This window comes from Amphiprion ocellaris, chromosome 13, assembly GCF_022539595.1.
Source record: "Amphiprion ocellaris isolate individual 3 ecotype Okinawa chromosome 13, ASM2253959v1, whole genome shotgun sequence".
NCBI classification, from domain to species: domain Eukaryota; kingdom Metazoa; phylum Chordata; class Actinopteri; family Pomacentridae; genus Amphiprion; species Amphiprion ocellaris.
Genome location: NC_072778.1, coordinates 11,062,927 through 11,087,895, shown reverse-complemented (window position 1 = coordinate 11,087,895; position 24,969 = coordinate 11,062,927). Strand labels below are relative to the sequence as shown.

General features: G+C 40.0%; 1 protein-coding gene across 2 annotated transcripts; it reads right to left on the bottom strand.

The window, feature by feature from the left end:
- Positions 1–870: 870 nt before the first annotated feature.
- Positions 871–23,245, bottom strand: LOC111581156 (cohesin subunit SA-1). 2 transcript variants are annotated; one of them, XM_023289192.3, is made up of 32 exons: positions 21,796–23,244; positions 21,383–21,416; positions 20,825–20,921; positions 20,404–20,631; positions 19,506–19,602; positions 19,130–19,206; positions 18,506–18,710; positions 17,821–17,972; positions 16,163–16,360; positions 15,676–15,774; positions 15,054–15,133; positions 14,256–14,363; positions 13,872–13,968; positions 13,549–13,651; positions 13,282–13,385; positions 12,919–13,011; positions 12,726–12,818; positions 11,987–12,187; positions 10,431–10,498; positions 10,259–10,346; positions 10,027–10,107; positions 8,448–8,540; positions 6,679–6,847; positions 6,031–6,164; positions 5,551–5,652; positions 4,049–4,182; positions 3,676–3,798; positions 3,181–3,359; positions 2,430–2,625; positions 1,973–2,068; positions 1,749–1,836; positions 871–1,346 (listed from the first exon to the last, which is right to left on the bottom strand). In XM_023289192.3, the coding sequence occupies exons 2-32, from the start codon at positions 21,409–21,411 to the stop codon at positions 1,296–1,298; spliced, it is 3,663 nt and encodes a 1,220-aa protein (XP_023144960.2). In that variant the 5' UTR covers positions 21,412–21,416; positions 21,796–23,244; the 3' UTR covers positions 871–1,295. The 2 variants fall into 2 exon arrangements, with proteins under 2 accessions (XP_023144960.2, XP_023144986.2); XM_023289218.3 differs by lacking the exon at positions 5,551–5,652 and having other exon boundaries at positions 21,796–23,245.
- Positions 23,246–24,969: the final 1,724 nt, after the last annotated feature.

Genomic DNA, 24,969 nt, shown 5'->3' with positions numbered 1-24,969 from the left:
ACTGTTAAATGACAGCTTTATATGAGGAAAAGTACAGTATTACTTCTCATTTATTTGGGTGCAAATTTCTGTTTTGGAAGAGTATTACAGAATCCTGACACCACTTCAATCTACAGACTGTAGTTCCTTGTTTTTCATTAGCCTGCCCCCACAAAAGCCAGGGTTAATAAGTTTCTTGTAGGATTTTCCCCTTTCAAGTGATCAGGACAGTAATAGCAAAAATAGGAAAATAACACACCTTTCCACCATGTAGACCATCTAGCTTAATGGCACAATTCACTCTCCAGCATTGTGCATTCCTTTTAATGTCTATTTTATTCTCTGATTTGTTAATTTGTCTAAATAAATGTTTTTTGCTTACTTATTTAACTGTTTTTTCTATAACTTGCACTGTACTGTCGCAGGTGTGGATTTCAGGGGGGATGCGGAGGATATTTTCACTTTCATGTGTATAAAATTTAAAAAAAGAAATACATAAAATCACAGCTGTAACCCATTGTGCCTGAATTTTGTGTTTTCCTTTATGTAAATAGACATTTCCACCATAAACTGAAGCAGATTAGGTACACATTGGTGCATAAAAAATCAACATATTACAAGAAATGTTTAAAATTCCCACCAAAAACGAGGGAGGTTGCTCAGACCCCTATTTAATGTTTAGCTTCTTTTCGTTCTGTAAGAGTCATTGGGTAAAATAGTACGGCAATATTTGTCAGGCAAAAAGCAAAGGATCGATAAAAGCTAGTGAATATCCATAAGAGAACTGCTAAAATCTTAATGTTTCTAAGGAGCATTTAGTTTGAATTTGTGTTTTATTTGGGTATAAATGAGGTATTGGTCTGCCACAATCATTTACATAAACCTTGTAATTAATTAAAAACACTTTGTATTTTTTGTCCAATTAAACATCCTTTAATAAACATTCAATTAACAAGTGTTCATCAAAATCAAAAGGGGCTGTTAACAATAGTGCAAAGAATGAAATCCAAAATGTGGAACACAGGAGACTTTCAGCTTGCTATTAGCCTACAGGGATCTATCTAAACTTTAACATTTATTTTGAACATCTGGCAATTTAAAAATTAACAAAACATGAACTTCCCTGATGTTGTGTTAGAATGGCTTTTGTCTCCAGACTTCATAATCGTCCAACAAAGTAACAAACTGAAACAGACCTCATAAGTGAACTCAGTAGAAGGTCATTCAGAGGAACAACCAACTCTAATACTTATCACACTTGAATACTGAAACCCCCGGAAATGTCGAAACGTTGAAGAAATGATGCAGAGCTGACCTCAGTCAAAGAGCTCATCGAGGAAGCTGGCTGAGGTGTGACGTGTGGAAGGCTGCAAATCAAAAACAGGGTAAAGGAAGTTTGAGCTCGATAAGAATTTAGTCCTTAATGTGTCTTTAAAAATATCAGGTAAAGAAAATGCATAAAAATCCCAGTGGTACAAGAATGCTGCCATAATGACAAATGAGACTGCAGCAGGTTCCACATATCAAGAGTATAATGTATTTTTCGGACATTAATTTGACTGTAGCTCTGTTAACCAGGTGCTACTTAAACTCATGACACAAACTTGTCAGAATGCCAAATTCTGAATAAAAAAATGTACATTATTACTGAAAAGACTGTACAGACAAATACAGGGTTTAAAGCTGACTACTCAATCATGAGTACAGTATATCTGATGCAAGTAATTTGTTTCAAAATGGGGGGCATCGACATATTTAAAGGTTTGTACCAGTGTATATGCAGGGTCAGAGTCACTTTCGTAATCTTCAATCTCAGCCTCCTCTCTCTCTCCATTGCCGTCCTCTATCAGAGAAAGCCTAGGCAGCACAAACACAAATCAGTTCTTTGAGATTACTAGTGGCTGAAAATAGTCTTCATGAAATGAGACAAATTGTCACATTTAGTAGTCACTAAAAATGTTCTGCTGTGAAACAGTTTGTTTTCTCTACTTACAAGTTGAGGTGGGAGTTCAGGTCTTGCTGGTCTAAAGTTGGTTTAGTGAATGTAGACATGCGTCGCTTGGTGGGTTTCACCTTTCGCATCCGTGAACTGGAGAGCAGCAGGGGGTAAATTATCCACTATCCATCTACTTACTGTATCTTAGTTAACATAGGAGGAAAACTAACATTCTACAACTTCACTGTAACAACACAAAGCAAACAAACACTGTCTATAGGAGCCGTAATGATCAAAACAAATGCTGCTTCTTGCTGATGTAAAATCTGACTCAACTTTTTCTCAGTCATATGGCACAAAAGCTTAAATTAGAACAGAACACAGACTGACCAACAGAAAGTAATTGACCCATGGCAATTTTCAGCACGTTGCCAGGCGCCTGGCAGTAATTTCCCAACCTCTGCAATAGAGACAGGAGACGCTGCAGATCTATTGATTTGAAAATCCAACTTACACTGAGGAGAACTCATCCTCTGACTCCAGCTCACTTATGCCAGTACCGACATCAGACTCCGTGGCTCTGGGTTTCCTGGAGACCGGCTGCTTGGTTGGCTGTTTCTGGACAGTGGAGGTGAAGGCCGGACTGGGCAGGTTGCTGTGGATACTGATGCTGGTCAACCAGGATCCTTTGGCAGTGCTGGACACTGAACCTGGAGGAGACACGTTATTACCTATGAGTCTTTGTTTGACAAAGTACAGAGAAGAAACTGTCACAAAGTCACTTTCTGCAACTGGTCAATCAACAAAATTGACAATTTTAATAAATTATTAATCATTTAAGTCATTATGTTGATCATATATATGATGAAGCTTGTGAAATCTGCATTTTTCTTTTTTAAATGACTACAAATTGAACATCTTTCAGACTGTTGGCTGGACATACAAGGGAATGTGAATACATCACCTCAAGTTTGGAGGAATATTTGATATGCATTATCTGTTTTGATTAGTTAGAAAAAATGAAAATAAATAATGATTAAAAAAATATATTGGTTGTGGCCTCAGTTGCTTTAGAGAATCAGGGACTTTCCTGCAGAACAAGTTTAACCATCTCCAAGAGTAGTTTGTTGACCTACATCTCTAACTGTTTCAAATTTAAGACTGAATTTTTCACATTTCCTCCTTCATTTAAGCAGCAGATATCAAGTATCACAGTTAAAGTGCACAGTCTATCAATACAGTGTTTTGGGTAGTAAGTGTGTCACCTGTAGCAGCGGTCCTCTTGCGTTTGGCTACAGGAGAACGGTATGAGGACACGACATCACCTCCCTCCTCCTGCTCTCTGGGTTTGGAGGTGGAGCGAGCCACCAAAGAATGCTGATACAGTCTGACTGAGGGCCAGGAGAGGGCAGCACTGGGACACCGGGACTTCAGAAAATCAGCTCTGGGAGGGGATGACAGAATGGCAGGGGATGAGGACAAACACCAAGGGAACCTTTGAACTTTTATTTGACAATTTAAAGTATGACTGGATAATAGTTCATACAGCTTAATTGAATAATAACAGAGTAATCCCCTGAAACACTCTAAAAGAAGATAGAAAATGTGCTATTTTTTGTTGCTGTGGCTACAGCATTTACTGTATGAATGAATGGGCAACTAAAAGCTTACCATAGCATATGAGCAGACAAGCTGCTTCCAGTGTGAGAGTAAACATGTTTATGTGCATCTAGATGAGTTTGTGTGTTTTTGTTTCTCACAGTTGGGTGCGGTCCTGTTGCAGCAACTTGAAACTGAACTCGCTGAGGATCTCCAAGAAGTCCACATTTAGATGCTGCTCCTCTCCCTCTGGCGAGTCCCGAAATGCAAAACATATACCATTCCTGATAACAGAAAAAAGCAAATAAATTAACTACTACAGAATAAAAAATAGTTAATGTTTTATTTGCAACCTTCAAGTGCAACATAAGCAATCAGTTTTGGACTTTCGGGTTACATTCACAGAGCTATAGCTGCCTGTGAAAATACCAATACAGCTGTTAGAAAGTACAAAAACACAATCCATACTGCATAATCTAGGTCATGACAGGAGAGGTCTGTATGTGTTTGTCGAGAGCATCGTGTGTTACTGACATGTGTAGGGCCAACAGTGGTTTGCGGACACGATGCAGATTGATGCCAAAGCTCATGGCAAGCCTCTTGGCCAAGTCTCTAATCTCAGGGAGGTCCTCCCTGCTGCGGTTGTCTGTAAGCATCTCTGAAAACAGCTACACACACACAGACATGACAGAGTGTTCCATTTGTTTGCTGGTTAGTGACGGTTACAAATTACCTCCAAGCAATTCATGCATTGTTTGTATACAAAAAAAACAATAGATCTACAGCATAAAACACAGATGTGTTTGTGTTTAGTAATATAAATATAAATACGTGCAAGCTGCTGGACACTATCTAAATGTAACTGACACTGTAAATAGTCTGCACCCAATAGCTGGGAATGTGAGTGCACCTCTGTAGCAAATAACACAGTTCCACAGTCATATAGCACCTGTATGTGGACAGTTACAGCAGGTAGCAATACACCAGCTCTCTGGAAAAGTATGTGACATTTAACCTTGCATAGCAAAACACCTTTTAGACACAGCCACAGGTTGATTAACATCTGTCAGGTTTGGGCAGCTGATATTTTTTATATTTTAAAGATTGTACTTGACAGTACTAAATGTTCTTCTTGGTTGTGATGTTTGACAGATGCTAAAGTAAATAAAACTACAGCGTAATTACAAAAACAACCGTTATTAAAACCTTCACTAACCACAACAAATTACCTCACTATCAATACATTGGATTCATGTAGATGTAACTTTCACAACTTTTCACACTGTCCGACAGCCTCCCCAAGCAGGATAATGCACAACTCCCACTACACAAACTGCTCAGAACAGCCTGAAGAACACAAAAAAAGAGCCCAAGGTGTTGACTGGGCCTCCAAACTCTCTAGATCCCAATCCAATCGAGCATCTGTGGGATACACTGGAACAAGTCTGTGCTTTGAATGATGTGGCTGATCGGTGCATTGTTAGTTGCCATTATCTGTTCTTTTTTGCAGCATACTCATGGATATATAAACAACTGCCACTGGATAACTCTGGTGCAGAAAAAAACTTGAAAACGCGATGATTGTCAGGTTGTACAATGACAAAGAATGTCTTTTTCGATGACTTGTAAGTGGATTTATGGATGATTACTAGCTAAAGACATCAGCAATCATAATAACCCTGCAAAAGGCAGAAGTCACACTGAATATGTATATTGTGTCTGTGTTCAGAAGTGACTGACTTATGACTCGTTATTGTGTGTTTTTACGAGTTTAAAAGTACCAAATGTGCATGAGCTGTGTCACATCTTCTGCTGCTACAGCGGCTGATTGACACAATAATAACTGACTTCCTGTTGTTTGCAGAACTCCAGCATGCACCTTTTATGCCACACAGAATCTCTGCCTGACCTCTCTCCACCTGGACCCCCACTGCAACCCTCCCACACTGTGCCAGGGAGGAGCACTAAACAACACTCCGCACTAAACAATACAAAGTGTCAAAAAGAAATGATTATAGTGACTTGCGAGTGCACACCTGCTGCAGACACAGACAGACAGTCTCGGCGCTCAGTATGGGGTCGATGAGCTTGCTCTTGCTCACAGTCTCTTTAATGATGTCCCCAAAGTCTTTAAAGTACTGGGGAAAAACAGACAACAAAAAAAATCTCTAATCTGATTAATTAACAGCACTGGTTAAATGTCTGGAAATGTAAAAATAATCCACTCATTTTAGTCACTATTCTCTGACTCATTCTCAGCATCTCGCTGGTTTTAAAATGGATTTTCTCACCCTCCTCCACTGTCTTACACATCGTCTTTGCCGTTACTTTTGTAGAAACTTGTTTCCTGTATTCCAAACCCAATTAATTTCTCTCAATTCAAAGACGAAAGCTAAATTCACTCAACATTCTTCTACATGCGCACACAATTGTCACACGCAGACGGTCAAAGATCATGAACTTCAATATGTCTGTGTATTATATATTGGGCTAATTAAACTAAACTATCCTTCCACCTTGCTGTAGTGCTTGAAGACATCGGTGGCAGCAGTGAGGTCCAGCACCCCGTAGATGATCAGTTTACAGTAGCCAGCCAGCTGGTTGCGCTTCCTCTGGAGAAGACTTATCTCTGTCTCCTCTTTTTTCTTGGCTATAATGAATGGAGGAAAGAAAAGAATCAGATGGAGGAAAAACAAACCAATAGCTACATTTAAAAATGTGGAGGCAGAGAGACATAATTCAGGTGTTTATAAGGCACAAGCAAAACAGGTTATGTGATGAAAGATATGCAGCTTCTGCATTAACTGGTATTTTTTGTGGGAATTTGCAGAACATCATGAAATATGGAAAAAAAAAATTAGTTACAGAAGACGACTCTCAAAACAAGACATCAAAAACTATGTCTGCAGGCACAGAAGAGGGTAGAGTCCTCTGGGAGAGCTCTGGCAGTGTTACAACTGAGCAGTTTCCAAAACATTACACATCCACAAGAAAAACAAAACCCTCTCCTTCATTATTCATTAGTTACTGAAAGAGGATGACATCTGTTAATGGTGATGTTACTTTGTCAACACTGACGGAAACTGCTTCCAGAAAGTACCACGGTTCATGCAAACATTTAATTAGGAGCAGGCGTGCGTTTTTTTCATTTAGTGTCAAAATACCCTCGAGCTCGGTATCTTCAGCGTCGATGAAGATGTAGTCCAGAAGGAAAGCGGCCAGCTCAGAGCGCAGAGAATCAGATGGCAGGTGGACCAGTGCTTGGAGGGCAGGTTTAGAGCGGACTGAACTCTCACTGTACAGCAGCAGCAAGTCACACAACACCTCAAATGCCTGTGGACGAAATGACAAACAAGAACTTGTAGCTTCCAAATATTTTTTAAAAAACACTATTATTCAGATATTGAGACTTAACATCTTGGTGGAGCCATTTTAAGGGTCACCAGAGGGGCGCTGCAGGGAGAGTAGAGAGCGCTTTTAAGGAACCACTGATTAGTCCAGGTGTGGCGCACAAGAGATCCATTGTTTTTGACTGCAGGCTGCTGCAGACTGGTGCAGGCTAGCGTGTTCTTTGAATTGGATTTTGGACTGTTTGGATTGTTGTTTTTGGTTCCATTAAATGGATTGGCATATCCAACCAAAGTAAGTGACTTGCTGCATTGTTTGTGGATGCAAGGAATGAAGAAGCACGCCAACATAAGCCACAAGTACAAAACCGGGACGGTGTGTCACATCTTATCAGCTCGTCAACACCTCAGAAGGGTAAATCTGTCGTGTCTGAGAAGGTGTTTGTGTCATGGGGATATGGCGTCATTGGTCAGAAAATCCTTTTTAACCAAGATATCAACTCAAATTAAAATCTGTCTATAGTCTAAAAGTGGATTTACACTGTCCGACAACACTGTTAATCAATATTCTTAAATTCTACAGTTTCGTTTCACATTTACATTTCATTAGCGACGCTTTTATCCATAGCGACGTACATCTGAGAGTAGATACAACACAAGCAAGGATCTAACTGGGAGAAAACAATCTGGATAAGTGCCATAAAACAAGTTCAAGTGTGATAATAGAACCATGGTGTCTACAGGCAGTACAGATGTAATGGGATTTTGATATTTTATTTTTTGGTCTGTCACGTGCAAAGGTGTTCAGTGAAGAGCTGGGTTTTAGTGTTTTCCTAAAGACCGAGAGAGACTACAAATTGAACAGACTTTGGTAACTCATTCCTCCACTGGGGAACCACAGAGGAGAGTCTACCTATCGACCAGCCCTGTTGTGGTGGTTGTATCAGGCGCCTTTTGTTTGCCAAGTGTCGTAAGCGGGAGGGAGTTCAGACCTGATTGACAGAGTTCAGGTAGGAGGGAACTGTTTTCACTGTAGTTTCGAATGCAAGTGTCAGAATTTTATGCGGGCAGCAACTGGAAGCCAGTGAAGCGATCTGAAAACCAGATGTGCTGCTGCATTCTGGATCATCTGAAGAGGTTTGACCCTATCACACGTTACACTGCGGAAGGTGGCTCAAATCAAGTCTTAGCCTCAAGCTATGTCAGACTGTACGATATAAACTTGAGGTATGTTAGATTGTGACGAATAGCTGGTAAACTGAAGCACTAGAATGTGAATAAAAGAAGTACAGGAAAAGAGAAGCTCATGCCAGCATGTCCTGCTTTAAAAACAACGCTCCACATTGGTGTTTTTCCATCGGCCGATGTATTCTACATTATGTAGTGGTGTTCATCCAGTGAGAATTTGGTCCTAAATTTTTAACACTTTCTGAATTATGCCGCAGGGCCCCGTGTTCCTGATCTTCTCTCTGGGAATGTTTCTCACAGCATGATCTAAGACCACCATTTTTGGATTGACGACAGAACATTTCAGCATACTTCCGTCACGACTGCCAATTTGTTTGAACAGTGTAGAGTTGCTTTACCTGATCTCTGATCTCAGTTTGGTTCACAGACAAACATGTCTGACAGACTTGGCAGAACGAACGCACTTCCTTGTTCAGACGCATCAGTTCCAACTGGAAAAGGAGGGGAAAGTGATGGAGGGATAAAAACAAAGAGAGAGATAAATTATCATCTTATTACTATGTATATCTGGGTGTCTGGGTCAGCAACAAGGTGCAAAGGAGGTTGCTTTCACCCATCTGAAAATGTATAACTTTTCTTCAGTAGTCAATAAAAGAACATACATTTGTCCAACCACAGGCAAACTAAGAAAAAGCAGTGGCCCCCCGTTGCTGTCAGAGATGCCCTTTGTGTGTTAAAGTTGCATTTTCATTTTCCTATTAAGTCAGTTTCTCTTAACTGTGGCATTCTGTTGTCAAAGAAGTTAATGACATACAGAAAATGATCGGCAAGAGATAAAATTCAGCAGCATTTGTTTGCATTTAATGTCTTTAATTAAACATTGAAACATGCCCACTTGGGTGATGCAACACAACGTGAAAAACACACAATGTAAATAACTAATCATGAGGAAGGAACTGGTATGTGTTCTCTCTGAGACCCTGTTAAGGGAAACATGCAAATGGATGCATGGGTAATAATGACATGTATGTGAAAATAAGACAGCAAAAAAACATGACAATGAGCTCAAAAGAGGAAAATAAGAAATAGTGAATAAATATTTAACACAAGAATGAGACAACAAATGTATAGACAACCAGTAGGAAAATGTGTGAACCAGAGAGAAATAAAAATCTGAGCATCACTGTGGGCTCAAATGAACTCTAACAGACTGCTGTGTTAATTGCCTGCTGTCTGCGCAGCTGGTGAATTGTTTAACAACACAGACAAAAGAGCTCCACAAACACACAGGAAGGCCACCAACATGGTCACCATGGGTTGGCTGTGATGTGAGACCCATTATGAAAGCACTAATCATGTAGATTGGCTTATCTCGTGCAGATCTGCTGATTCCATCACGATCCAAGTTAGTGCATGAAAGACACAGAAGGTCAAACTACTTCAGAACTTTCAAAGACCCCCTCTGGTGAAAATCTTTTTTTTCCCCCCCAGTCGTGTTGATATGGTGTTTTTTATGCTAGAAGATGTGATCATGTGTGGAAAAAGGTCAATGGCTAAACATTCCCACCATGAAACGGCATCGTACCGATGGCAGTCTCAGAAACACAGATTCAGACTTTAAGGGTTTCATACATAAAAAACCTAAAGAAACAATGCTGTCAACTTGCATGGTGGGGCCATCCATGTCATTATTTTTTTTCTGAATTGTGCTGAGAGGCACTGATTTGGGCGAGGTGGGTGGGTTTAAAAAAAGGCACCTGCACATTTAGAGGAAGCAACACTGTAGAGTTCCATCGAAGGTTTTGAAGGCATTTTAAGGCATGAACAGATTATTGTCATGGGAGAAAAAACATCCAAATGTGTAATTCTGGTACACAGAGATGAGTCTTAATTAATGGTTTAATCAATAACGAAGGAGAGACTTTAATTAATGGCATATGGAGAAAAATGTTACATGTTACAATATAAAACAAGTACCTTAGCTGGCTTAGAGTTGACCGCGTTTACTTTGGCCCACATCAGGTGAAGGCCTGCACACTTCAGAGCTGAGACCAAGAGCTGAAATTACACAAAGAGAAGTTAAAATGAGCTTTTTTGTATTATGATAAATCATACTGTAATATTTCTTTATATTCCCCTGCTTTCCTATCATTTAGCACCATAATAACCCAACTAAAATCCTCAACACTGCTTCAATTTTATGATAAACCTCTTTCTCAGGAGCTATGGACTTAATCCCGCTCTCCAACAACTCAAGACAGGAGTCAAACAGCTTCCGGCCAGTCGGGTCCTTTGCACTGGAAAATTTACACACACCCCTTAGTCAAACATCTGTGTAAATCATAGTCAGAACTAATGTCATGTGTATTATAGTAACCTACCTGCTCAAGGCAGCAATCCTTTTCAAGGCAGTGGCTGCGCTGTATGTGTCATCATCATCAGCGGTACCCTGGGTATACAATCACACACTAACACACACTCTAGACAGAAAAGATGTTTATCAATCCAAATTAAGGGCTTTTGATTTTGACAAACAGCAGACCCATTAGAAACCTGCTGTGATTTCTAATTACTTGTAAGTATTTAGACAGTTTTCAAAATTGTTTTTGTGTTGTGAGGCATCATGTTTTCTTATACTTAAAAAAAGTCAATAATGTGGTAAATAGTTTGGAGGTACTAATTACTGATATAACACTATTTGAGCTCAACACTCCAGACTGAATAGTTTACATCGCTAGTATTGATAGATATAGTCGGACTTCTGCAGCGGCCACTGTTATGAGTTTGGTACACCTGCCTAAAATTACTGCAATAAATACACAAATCCTGCAATAAATCTTACTTTTAGGAAGCTTCTCATGTTGTTTTATTCTGCCAAGGAATGCGGCGGAGTTAAGTGACAATCAGCATACGTTTGTCTGTTAATCTGTTCTTCCGTCTGTTTGCAACATTACTCAAAAACAGAATAACGGATTTGGATGAAATTTTCAGCGAAGGTCAGAAATGACACAAGGACCTCCTAATTAGATTTTGGCAGTGATGCGGCTTATAGTCTGGATCCGTGGATTTGTTAAAGATTTCTGTATCATTGCAAGATAGCGGCATGGCGTCACTGTAACTATGACAACAAGTAAACACTACATCAGCTGTCTGCTGATGATCACATGATTGCGAACCTACTACAAATCGACCGTTGCAGACTTATCCATTGGAAATGATACGACTAAGCAGCCTTGGCAGAGTACTGCACTCTCTCAGTGCTTCTCTTGTTTTTTAATGTTGAGGAAAGATGTTGATTTTAATTTTAACTCCAAGGCTGCTATTTCATTTGCTGTTAAATTGCATAGCATACAGTGACGTGCGTACCCTTACTGTTAAAAAATGGGCTGTCTCGAACAGCCAGTCTATTGTGTTCTACAGAAAGGTCTGGCTACACTTCATTATCATTGTATAGGGGGAAAACACTCTGGCTTATTTGCATTTCTTTAAACCAAGCTTAAGCTAAGCGAAAGATGCAGTGACAATGTTCCCTCTAAACAGTGATGATGTGAATCACTTTGGTGTACCGTCAACGAAAAGGCTAATTTGTCAATAAACGTAGCAGAGCTGCCGACTGCACAATCCCGATCCTGAGCAAAACTTGAAATTTTCGACGTGGTTGGTTGCTGCTCTGAGGTTGTTGTAACTGTTTCCTGTAGAGAAAGGGATTGTGAAAGCAGTAACAAGCAGATAACAGAAGGGGAGGAGAAATAATAGAAACATGTTACGCGCAATTCAACAGAACCTCCAGGAAGGCTGGATTTACTGAAGGATTGTTGTATTATACTGGATACGCTTCAGCTAGGTATACCTAATAACCTGGAAAACGAGTGTGCGTTTCAATTTAAAACACGTCAATTTTGGCCAGTATGTAAGCTGCACCAACACACTCTCTAACCTGCAGCAGGTCACTTAAGTAGCTGCTGAAACACTCCGTCAGGCCATCGAGCAGCTGGCTGAATGCCACGTGTGCACGTGAGGAGAAGGTGTAAGACTCGGAGCAGAGAGTGGTCACCAGGTGGGCACAAGCCTCCAACACAGTGAGCTCTGTGTGCTTCTCCACAATGCCACATATCTGGGACAGCAGCAGGTCCAGATGCTGTAGGAAAGAGGGGGGAGTGAAGAGATAAAGGAGGTGAAACAGTGGACAGAACAGAAAAATGTGCATGTATCCCTGATTTCAGATTTATGTAAGGGAACTGGCTTGCCTGCTCACACAGAAACACTGAATGAAACCTCTGGGTTAGTCACTGTTCGCCTTTGTTCGTTTTGACCACATGAATATTACTTTGTCCATTTTTGTTCAGTTTATTTTTCTCTCAAGTTTTCAGAATGAGAATTTACACTTGCTGTATCATGTTGTTATTTTATTAATTTGAAGATGTTAAATCGTCACACAACAGAAGCCCTGAAAGGACAGAAATCATTAATAATTGTCTTTCCCTAAGAATCCATAGCAAAGTCCTACTCCCAAATTCTTTTGTCCTGTCCCTATTGTATATATTAGGTGACCATTACAGGATGCTTACCATCTTAGAATGAGAGCATACTAGATGGTGGCATCATTTCTGAGGAGATTTTTTATTTTTTTGAAGTAATTAATCATGTTGGTCCCTCCAGATTTCTGGCCCTCCTACCTTTTCCAGCCACTGAGCGCTGCTGTACATCTCCAGCTCGAAATAGAGGGGAGCTTTGAGAAGGAGGCTCACCTTCCCTGCATCTGCTGAGTACTGTAGCTCAGTAAAAGCAAAAAAATCAGCATTAAAAATGTAAAAAATGGCAATAAAAACACAGTGCTTATGTGTACTTGTAGGAACCATGGCTTTGTACCTTGGCCAGCAGCTGCGGCAGTAAGGGGATGAAGTGCGCGGTGATGCGTCTCCTGTCTTGTTCCTGGATCTTCTTATCCTTCATGCTCAGGATCTTCCCATACGGACATCCAGTAAGCAGTCACAGGCAAGCAGTGTACATGTGAACGTCGGTCAACAAAAGATACAAATGAATGAGAACTGGCTAAGACTGGAGCGGTGTATCTCATATATTCGTGCAATGTGCATAGTGAAGTTTTAAAAATCAACATTTTGTACCACGGGATTACTTAAAACAAGCAAAAATGAGAATTTCTCTCGCCCTCAAGCTCCACTGTTCCATAAAACATAAAATACAGATGATCATGCATGCATCTGTCACCACCTTTTTGCCCTGAGTTCTCCCAACAGGTGGGGTTGCCTGTGCAGCCTGTTTGATGGCACACATCATCAGCTCTATGAGCGGCCCCTCCTCCTCGTACATCAGCCCTGACAACACAAAGGCACAGACAGCAGCAGACAGTTGAGACGACACAACGCAGCAACAAATCAGGAAAATCACAAGCTGAAAAAAGGAGCACAAACCGTTAACTTGGTATTTCCATTTGCAGCCATTATTTGTAATAATTATTGAAATGAATTCATTCCTCACCAGCGTCCTGTAGCAGGAAAGCTGTCATAGTCTCCCAGTCTCTCAGCTCAGATCCTGCCACACCCCACAGACTGTCCACCAGGTACGCTCCATGCTCATGGAACTGTTGAGCAAATGTTCAAGATTTACAACAAGGACTGTCATTTATTCCATCCATGAAGCAGGGTTTATATTCAAAACTGTTTACTAATGTTTTTCTGCTGCAAGATTAACATCTCCTCCTATACCTTTTTTATAGTGTTGCATTTTATAGGCAATATTTGAACACTACCTACAGAGATTGAGTGAAACAGAGAGCGGACATAGAAGGGAAGAAATACTACCTCACTCTGGATATAGAAGGAGATGACGACTTGCAAAAAGGCTGCATTGTTGCTTTTATTATCCTCCTGGTTGTCACTGCCAATCACACTTTTCAGCCTGGCACACATCCAGATAATAAAATACAGAGGTGATAGATTAGCAATAGAAAATCAATTCCAAAAAGAGGTGCATAACCATACACACACAAATTTCTCCTACTCGTAACTATAATGTGCCACATTATAAAAACGAGGGACACATTTTCAGGTTTCACTGCTTTGTTCTTAGTGGATAGACTATGTTGAAGTAAACATGCAACAAATAGCAATAGAGCAGTGAAATACATATTGAGATACACCCTAAATAAAGAGAGACAACACTGACAGTGTTCGATATGAGCATACTTGTTGTAGAGGAAGACGCCGGCTGCAGACGCCAGAGCTCGATGTGAAGCATAAACCAAAGGATAGATGTGGCCGCACTCGTCCTCAGCCAGGCCTTCCTCTGTCTTCCTGCATATTTGCACACATACAAGCATTTAGTTATGAACCTTAAGGACTCTTGTGGTCTTTTTGAAGCTTTTTAAAACTGTAAATATTTGTTAGATATTATCTAGAAGGCCTTTAATAAACAAAAATGTGAAGTTCACTTTTCTTTTAGATTTTTAACCGAATCATCTAATTTACAGTCAGCGGTGTGAGATGTTGGCAAATGTGAGATCACAACTCGTGCTGTGAATCATCAGCTATCATGACAAAGAGTGTTATCACAGTTTCGAGTGACCATCACACTTCTATTCTTGAGCGGCTGGACTTGTGAATAAAGATGTATGCAGTTCGTGATTATTTTCACTTTTTTATTCCAGGTGAAAACTTTGTTTGGTTGAATGAGCATGACTTTTTCAGATAAGGAGAGTTTTAGTCTGGAGTCTTGAGGAGCTTCTCATTAAGTGATCTGAGTTCTGGACAAACACAGCCCACATGAAACAACCACCTACATCAAAGAATTAGTTTTATTTCATCTGAATAGACCTTTTTTGGCAAATAAAGCTCAAAACTATACACCTAAAAACACATAAAAAATGTTTCTTTTAGTAAAATGTGACATATTTGCTGTGTTTTGATCTTTTAAAATGAAATTCCTGTACTGCATGCTTCAGATAGCAGCACAAAGAAACCACCAGAGACAGAAAAACCCCTCACTGTTGCATCAGCAGACACAGATTGACCACTTCCACTGCCACGTCTGGGTCCTTGTCCAGCACCATGCTGAGAATCCTTTCCTAAACACACACAGACATTCAGATATGCAGTGGCACACACAGAGACCAGTGTACAATCATGCCAGCAAACAAACGGGCACAGAAATAATACGCACAGACATGCATAAGCGCACCCACATCCACAGACATACATTCATACGCACAAGCCCAATGATTAGGCACTAAGCCATGGCATAAATACCATTTATCTGCTGCAGCACATGTGGATTTGGAGGGTTTTTATGTTTGAGAAGAGCTTATTAACCATCAGTAATTGGCAGCAATTAACGTAGCCAGACACATGCCCAGACAAAGGATGAGAGCTTAACAACAAACAGCAATGGTGAAAAAAAATCTACTAAAAAGGCAAGAAAATACAAGGAGGGGGCACAAAATATTGAGGAGAGACAGGCAGGCAACACAACAGAAACAATACAAAAGGCCCGAAACAATAGATTAAAGACAGATGTTGAGGCACGCAGACAGACATATGGACTGGAGGAAAAAAGAGGGAGAAAGAGGCATTAAATGAGGCGTGAATCCAATCCAGAGGGATGCCTCACTTTAAATCTGCTGGTGAAAAGCTCCAGGCGGCCAATGAATTCCTTCTCCTGGTACAGACCCTGCAGGGTACGTACACACTGCAGACGTACTGGACCTTGCTGAGGGAAAAAAAGAAAAAAAAAAGTAAAGTAACACACTTTCTATAACCTGCATACATACTAATGTCAGAGTTTGGACATTTTTCTTTGTGCAAGTGTGTGTATGTGATTCTTCTTGTGTCTGTCTGCAGATGCTCTACAATGGTGTCTCTTGAGAGAAGATGTCAAAGCATGAATATAATTTTTTTTTAAAAAAAAGCAGTTTAATTTGGAAAGCAAATTCCCTACACAGTCCATTGCTTGTCCTTGTTATCCCTAGTGTTGGCCTGAGGAGGGCTGCAGACACACATCTGCTACCTCTGTGGCACATGATGTTTGCCCACATCACAGTAGCAAATCTACTTTGTGTTGCATTTTCTGTTGTTTTGTCCAGTGTTTGTGTGTTTACTTTGTCATGCAGGTTCCATCCCAGATACTTAAGACACCCATCATTTAGGAAGTCCTCAGGGTCCGTTTTCAGCCAAATGCCCAACTCCTCAATACACACTGCCCGGATCTCAGGCAGACGGTCGCGGTATCGATGCACAAACACACCACGGAAGATGCTATTCATCATGGAGGACAGCTCCTCTTTGTTCTCGATACACTACGACACACATACATAAAACAGTCATATTCAAGCAAGGACAAACAAAACTGTGAATAAACCCAGTCACGTCAAGATTCCACTTCAGGTCCAATTATCTTAGATTACACTGAGGTGTAGTGAGCAACCATTATTAAAGGTGTATGGCAACCAAACATTTACCCATGTCTGCACCCTTCTATTTATCATTCAAGTTATCCCCATTTATCAGTAAAGAGAGAGGAGCAGGAGAAATCGTGGTATTATCAAGAACACGCACACAAACATACAGAGATATCCTATGTGTTTCTCCTAATGTTACTTAACCAATCTTAATATTGGAGCGTAATATTAAGAGCAATTTAATGTTTGTCTGTTGTCTATATGTTTGTATCTGACAATGCATGTAAGCAAGATAAGAAACTGCAGCAAGCACATTATACAGTATGGCCAAACCTCCTCTACTTTCTCAACCAAGATGCCAAGTATAATATCATTTTTTGACTGATTTCATTTTTAAAAAAAAATCGATTTTGGCAGAAACTACCAAACAGCATCAGCCAATAAACAACATGAGTCCAACAAGAGAAGGAAATGTGATGTTGCTAGAAACCTTACTAGAACCTGCTTAAAGCTCTGAATCTAAGTGGTTTCTGGGTGTTTTCTGCTTCTCTCACATTTTTACAAACTGTGCACTGATTTCTCATTTCAAAAGTCCTGCATCTCTATGGAAACAGTAAAATCATGACTCAAAAGAACTCAAAAATACATCATAATGCCACATATCATTAAAAAAACAAAAGATGAAAGTTGAATTTCTTTGACTATTATTTTACAAAAAAACAAAAGATGAATAAATAAATAAAAAAATCACAATGTACAACAGGAAAAGTGTCCACAGGTGTTACCAGTACTTATAAAATGTGACGCTATATACTATGGATGTTTAACTACTTACATTTTTAATTTGTCTCAATAATTGTCTCCTATCTATAAGCACAACCTACAGTTAAGCTGTAAAGTCCAAGAAATTCCTTCTAATGGCGTCACAGCTGTACGATGTGTGCACATTTTAGTTAAACCCTTTATTTTTGCTAAATGTATCAATAAGAATTATAGAACAAAGCAATATTGATGAAGTATGATTGTGTTTGTGATAAATGGTGGAATTTGGACTTTTTTTTTTTTTTTTTTTTTTTAAGGGAACATCATTTTTAAACCCACTGGCAATTTTTGAGGTTCAGAGGGTTAAACTTACAAACAAATGTCTTAAATCTGTACATTTCAATTACATTGCTTTGAGTATTTCGAAGACTCTTGGCGTTTTATCCTTTCCCCTCTAAGATTTTTCCTATAAAGCTGATGCGACCGCTTAAATGTCATGACCTACGTGTTTGTGAAAGTGGTCGTGTGTGTGTGTGTGTGTGTGTGTGTGTGTGTGTGTGTCTCTGCACTCATGTCAGTGTGTTAGTGTAAGTCACCTCACTGACGGTGGCCTGCAGCTCCTCCAGTCTGTCAGAGGCTCTGTCATGCTCCCTCTTGCTGTTCTCCACGTCGTATCGGCGCTGGGTGGTCTGCAGCTGAACAGACACTACCACGACGATGTCCACAAACCCCGTCATCAGCTTCATGGCTAATAGAGAAAAACATACAGACAGACCAAGCTAGGTAGTACTAAGTGCTATATATAACCAGGAGTGGCTCTGACGGAGGAAGACAGGTGATTTCCCATGATTTTTTTTTTTTTTTTTTTTTTTTTAAATAGAAAAATATACTTAATTATTCCTTAAAAAATGCATTAAGTCACTATCCTCTGGCATTTGGAGTCTTCATCTTTAAACTAACAGGCCACTTTACATAGTAGGATATATACTGTGCTACTAACATCTTCAACAGATTAATGTCCGATAGTTACATTAAAGAAATTTTAAAGAACAAAAACTGCCATTAACAACTATGAGATGTTCGCTGAATGTACAAAATATGGGCATGAATTGCAGGTTTTAACCCTAACTAAAACTTTGTTTCAGTGATTCACAAATCAAACACAACAAACACAGTCAAAGTGTCAAACCCAAACTTTAACCATACTATCCTTCTAAAACCAGTTATCAGTGGGTGTGTATTGTTGTAATTCATGCACCTGTATTGGGCAGATGCACCTACCAAGCAGGGTGCTGGTGTGTCTGAAGGCTCGGACCTGGGAGTCTGACAGGCCGGTGAGCAGAGACAGCAGGGAAGGGAAGAGATATTCATCATAAATGAGACTATTCTGACAGGAGCGCACCAGAACTCGAGCAAATTCACACAGGCTGGCTTTGAAATGCTTCAGCTGTGGAACTGGAGTGCATAGAGGGTAGTTCACCGAATCCTGGAGAAAGAAAGGAACAAGCAAACAACAATTTTTAAAAAACTAAGAAAACACCTTTAACAGCACACACAGTGCTAAATGTAGCTATCTGAAGCAGAAGTCCGTGGTTTGTTCTGCTAATGACAATTACATCAGTGGAAAACCAAAGAGATTACCTCATTAATGTGCCCATTTATCAGCATTAGATTTTAATTAGTGTGTTTAATCATGCTGCGCTCCATCCTTGAGATCATAATCTTTTAGGACATTTAGGTTATTTACATTTCTCAACTAATTCCAGGAGAATTATTTTTAGAGAGAAGACAGACAAAGACTATGGACCAGATTCAAGCATGCATACCTGTAAGAACAACATTTATTTTTAGGATGCAATTCAACAAAATCTAATTTGTGTCTTGTCTATTGTTTCCTCGTCTCACCTCATCGAACTCTTTGGTCAGTGAGCTGATAATTTCAGCATTCTCCATGCTGCCAAACATCTCTTGGGTAACCACGCCTGGATACACACAAAAAAGCTCCACATCAGGAATTAAAGTGAAATATCCATCTGGCTAACAATGAAAATAATTTATACGTTATGATTTCTCCTCACCTTCATCCCACTCCAACAAAATATTGACATTCTGTTGTCAATAGCCAGAGGATTAACACAGCACCGAGACACTTCATAGTTAGCGTACAGGCGGATCAATATTGCTTATCATTTTCTGAGTGAAAATGGAAAGGTAATCTCTAAAACTCTGACCCACCCCACCCCCTACTGTCCACCTCCTGGCCTCACTCTTAACCTCTGACCTTTGCATCCACAGGACTGAACGATGAAGTTGATGAGCACCAGCAGTCCCGCCTCTCGACTCTGCTTGTAGCTGTCCAGCCACTCGTCCACCACGGTCTTAAGATCGACAGAGGGAAAGCAGCCAATGAGAACACTTCACACAGATCAAAGAGCAGATGGCTATAATAAGAATAGAATTTGAGTAACATTTCAGCTTTAACCTTTCCTCCTAGTGCTGGCCTTTATGTTTTTTTGTACCATATGTGAGTCTGTATGTTTTCAGGTTCCTTTAAGGTCCAGTTTAATTCACCAGCTGCTTTGCATAATCATTTTTGGCAACCATGGCCCTATTATAGAGGCAAAGACACTTTCTGAGCATCTGTTCTGCTGTTAATAATAGTGTAATTTATGTAAAGTGTAAAGGAGTCAAATTTAACTGAAAACTGAGAAACCTTTGTAAAACAGAGTAACATTTCTTGTATCAGAGCTTGGCAGATTTGCTAAAAGTGCTGTCTTCTTTTGTGCCTTCACATAGAATCACCATCTGCATGGTTTTGCTGCTCTATACTGTAGTGAAAGGCTCTTTATTATGGCTGACCACACTTTTTTCTTTCTTTTGTTATGTGGCATTTCTTTTGTAGCCTTTATCCAAAAGAGACTGGCCACAGGACAACAATACTTGGGATGGACGAGTGCTGTCAATCATTGACTACATGATCCAATGAAAACACTGTCCTCTTCGCGTATCAAAGGCGATTCTGTAGGATCACATCACTCAACCTCAGACAAACAGCACACGATAACCTCTTCTACTGTCAGCTTGTTCTTCTTCTCATTACACATGCCTCTTCAGCACCTGTCTTCCTTGTACATGTTGATCTCTACGTTACCTTCCCCCTAAGATGAGTGTTTGCTCACCACCATGGCACTCTTTCCAGAGCAGATAGCATCATAGATGTCCTTTGCACTGATACCCTGCTTCCCCTCATCCACGCTTCTCCCAGGTCTAAGAGAGACCTGCCTGGGTGTCTCCTGGGAGGACGGCTGCTGCTGCAGGGAGGGGTCAGGAGGAGGAGTGGGGATGGGGTTGTTACTGGGGCTGGACGTCACCCTCCGTGCAGCATTACGCCTGGGTCTCTTGGGTAGCTTGAGATGAAAGAGATTTATTCAGGGATTTAGGGTGAATTAATGTGTAGTTTGATGTTTTACCATTAAAAAATCATGGAATTTCTTTCAATAGCATAAAAATACCAGATCACAGCTCTGATCTACTCCCTGACTAAATGAATAGTATCTAAATGAGAGTGAAATTATATATTAAACAGAATAGGGAAATTACCAAAGGCCCAGGTACTGGTCGTTTTCGTCGCTTTGAGGCTTTCAGCGTGGCCTCATAGTCACTGCCAGAGTCTGAGAAGTCATCCAGCTCCTCAGGACTAACAGACAAGGAAATCAATTGAATCAGGATGAACCTCAGAATCAACAAACCATAATTACTAAATCTAATAAGAGTATAAAGCTGGGCTAGTATCATGATCAAAATTTGATGATTTGACCACACAAGTTACTAACACATAACCTCAATTTAATGCTTAGTTAGATGTTGGCACCCAGAGTGTAAGTGGTAGGTTTAGCACCGTTTTACTGTGGAGGGAGGCTGAACAACCTGGGGAAAATACATAACTGCAATTTTTCTGACAGATACTATTTGATTTGTGACATAATTTAATTTAAACTGTGTAACAGAATTAAGTGTAATAAATGCTCGACTCACTATAATTTGAATTTCCCTCGGAACTCTAAATGCTGACTTTTTGAAGGGAGGATTGAGAGTTAGCTTGCTTACAACACTTTCACACTAAAAATTAAACATTTCTAATGGGCTAGGCTAACTTACCTGTCCAAAGGTGAGCTTCTTCTTACCATTTTCGCTGAACAAAAACAAGGATGATAGGATGGTTCAGGATTGTTAGTTAGCTGGTTGTTAACACTTAATTCAACAGAGTGGCTAGCTAAACTTGGCTAGCGTCGTAGGTAAGCCCCATCACTGACTAGATAGACTCATTGACATATTTACAAAGTATATTGCAAAGATAATTCCAAAACTAACTGCCTCTTAAATTCTTCGAAACAGACATAAATGGATAACACAAAATGTTAGCTACGGAAATCTAACTATGCTAACTGACAAAACCCATTAGCAGACATACTCGGAACATAAAAACGTAGTTGTTGGGCCAGTATCTAGCTAACAACAACACTGAAAAATAATCAATAACCGCTACGAGCAAACTATCAACAATACTTTACCATTTGATAATATAACTATTGATCGATATGCTGTTAATTTTCCGCTCTTTCGTGACCCGGTGACAGCTAAATGGGCGCACAACTACGCGTTATGATTCTGGCTGCTGATTGGCCAACGCTTCCTCAGACCAGGAGATGATTGGCTCTTATAAAAGTTCACTAGATGCTGATTGGTCAACACAAGTTATGAGCCACAATGTGTTGCACCTGTGAATAATATTCCAGGCTATCTGCTCCGTGTCAGTCCGTCCAGTTTACAGCAGCCTGAGGTGGTTGTCTCAGCTGCTCCCCGCCCCGCCACCGCTGGCTCCTCACCCCTGTCTCCCCTGCCTTGCTCCTCTGCACGGTCCATTGTTCTGTGTCTGAAAGCCTCCGACCACCAGTGTCAAAGCATCCGGGGTGAACACACTGCTTCTGGTCTGCACCGCCAAAATAACACACCTGCGCCCCCATGTTGGTAGGAATGTAACAAAAGATGAAAGCCTCGATGGGACATTTGGCTTATATATTAGTATATAAATAGTAGATTTCACTCCAATAAGCTTGCCAGTTTTCACTTAAAATTTGTCTTGTTTTTATAAGTCTCGAATAAATATTGTTTTACACTATTAAAACTGATCCTGTAACATTTATAAACCTGTCATGGCCTTAAGTTTAGATTGGGGATTGGAGGGTTGCATTATGTGTTGTATCCTGGGATCCTTCTTGAGCACCAGACTCTTACATTTTCTGATTTCTGGTGATTTTTTTTAAGCACCATTGTGCTTTGTCTACATTGGTTTATGGTGCAAATGAGTTTATGTGCAGGAAAACACATTCCAGGCATCAGATAATAGTTCAAATTATGATGATCTAGAATCCAACAGTGCTCTCAGGTATCCTGTATCACTTTAAAGTGCTAATTCTCCCATAGATCAGATTTTTTCATTTAATGTTTTCCCTGCTAAGTCAACATAGAGGTCTGTTTGTCCTCTGCTGTTTGGGATAGTAGCCTCTTTAATATGTTTTGATTGGGGGAGACAGATGCATGTGCTTTAAATATTGAAGTTTATTTATCCCCTGCTGAAAAGGCAAGTCTAGCTTAGTTACTTTGTTCATAACTGTGGTATGGTGCTGCTGTTATGAGTCTTTCTGCAAATAGCTCAATGTGCCAATCTGGGTATAATGTAGGTCTGATGACAATGATCTGATACTGTTTTGTGCTAAAGGAGAGCAGCAATATAGACTGTATCTACTATAGTAGACAACAGTCTTCCTAATCACAGCATCACTTCTACCAATATGCACATTTACTGGACATGACTTTGGAACATTCTTGTATTCTGTTTTTGAATCAGGTCAAGTCACCATTATTTATAAATTACATTAAACAACGGACACTGAGCCAAAGTACTGTCCATTTGAGAAATAAGACTGATGTTACAAATTTACCTTGCAACTTTAAATATTAAAGGACAATGATCAGATAGTGTTAAAATTCAGGTGCTCCAGTTACTATTAAAGACCTCAAAATGCAGCTTTATTCAAACACTACGATGCCACAGATGACAAGAGAAAGAAAAGAACAGACTGTTGGCATGCTGCATCAGTTAGGGCTGCAGTCAGGCACTTAATGTCCACAGCTCCAATATTTGTGGTCTAATGAATAGTTTCAGATAGCATGGTATGACAGACAATCTGCCACATGACCGCTGACCACCACCTGAGTTCAGAATCATCCATTTATCTGCAAAATCAGCAACAGAGACCTTAGATGAAGCTGTTGTCAAGCACAACCAGAGAATATCTGGTCAGACTGTTAGGATTCATCCGAGGGAAGCTGGCTTGTGATATTTTCGCCCACACTGAGGCCAAGATCAAACTGCAGAACAGTGTCGTGATCAGCTCTAGTGGGCGATCACTCATGTTCATTGGACTCTATACCAAGACAGAGGACAGTCCTGTTTTCTGAGGAATCTTCCTTTCAGCTGCCATTTGGCATCGTACAGGGGATACCAGCGTCATACATAGAGTGGAGGAACAGGAGTGATGGTATGGACAAGAACACTGACAATCTCAATGCCCATCTACAGCAAGACTACATCCTCACACTCATTGTTATCCATTCCTAACATTCTTTCCTTACTTGACATTTTAGCAACACAATGTGTGGCCTCATGTCGCCACAATATGCACTGCTCTGAAGACAAAGACACTCTGCACGTTTCTCATGAGACAGGTACATAGAAGAGGTATAAGCAGTTCTAAAAGTTGCTTAAAGACTCCTGTACACTGTCAAAATACATGTATTCTGATGTTTAGGTGCTCAGCCTTCATCAAGCAAATGGCTTAGTACAATGCAACCAGTCAGCATCCACCACATACTACAGGAAAGCATGAAATGCAAAGCATCATTCTACCAAATAACAACTCTCAGTAACATACAGAAAGCAAGAATCGCCAGTATAAACCAAAAATTGTCTATGTCCTGGAAGGTCTCTAGACATATTGAAGATCTGTGGGCTGCTCTGGATGCCCGACATGATCCTTCCCCTTCGGATGTCCAACTTCACCAAGTCCTTCAAGAAGAGTGGGACAACATTCCAAAATCAGCATCAACAACCTCATTAACCCTATATGTTACAGGCTTGTGTTGTTGGTCTGATTCCATTCTCTGTCTTTCCAATATCATTTCCAATAAACAAGCTTGTTTCATGACATCCAGTGTATTGTAGAGATGCTGTGTGACAACAAGCATTTATTTTGTTAATTTAATAAGAACAGATAGAATTTAATAAAATATTAAATGCTTTGTTTATATTTTTCTTTGGTATATTTCCTTGTGTTTCATTTCCATCTTATTCCAGCAAACAGGAACACTAAATGTTTGGTTCTGCATGTATATATTTTTTCCTATACATTTCCTATTCTGGCTAACAGAAACATTTTGGGAACCTTCAGGGAATATTCAGGGAAATATTATATTATGCATTCATATTTGTACTCAGTATATGTGTCCTTGTGTTTCATCAACATCTCAACCCAGCAAGCAGTGAATGTTCCTTGAAAGTTCCTGGAACATTCCCTGAAGGTTTCTGTTTTTTCCTGGGCTTTGTTTACAACAAAATGCACTTACTTGTACCAAAAATTTTACAAACCCAAACCACCAGAGAACGTTCCCTAAATGTTTGTCTT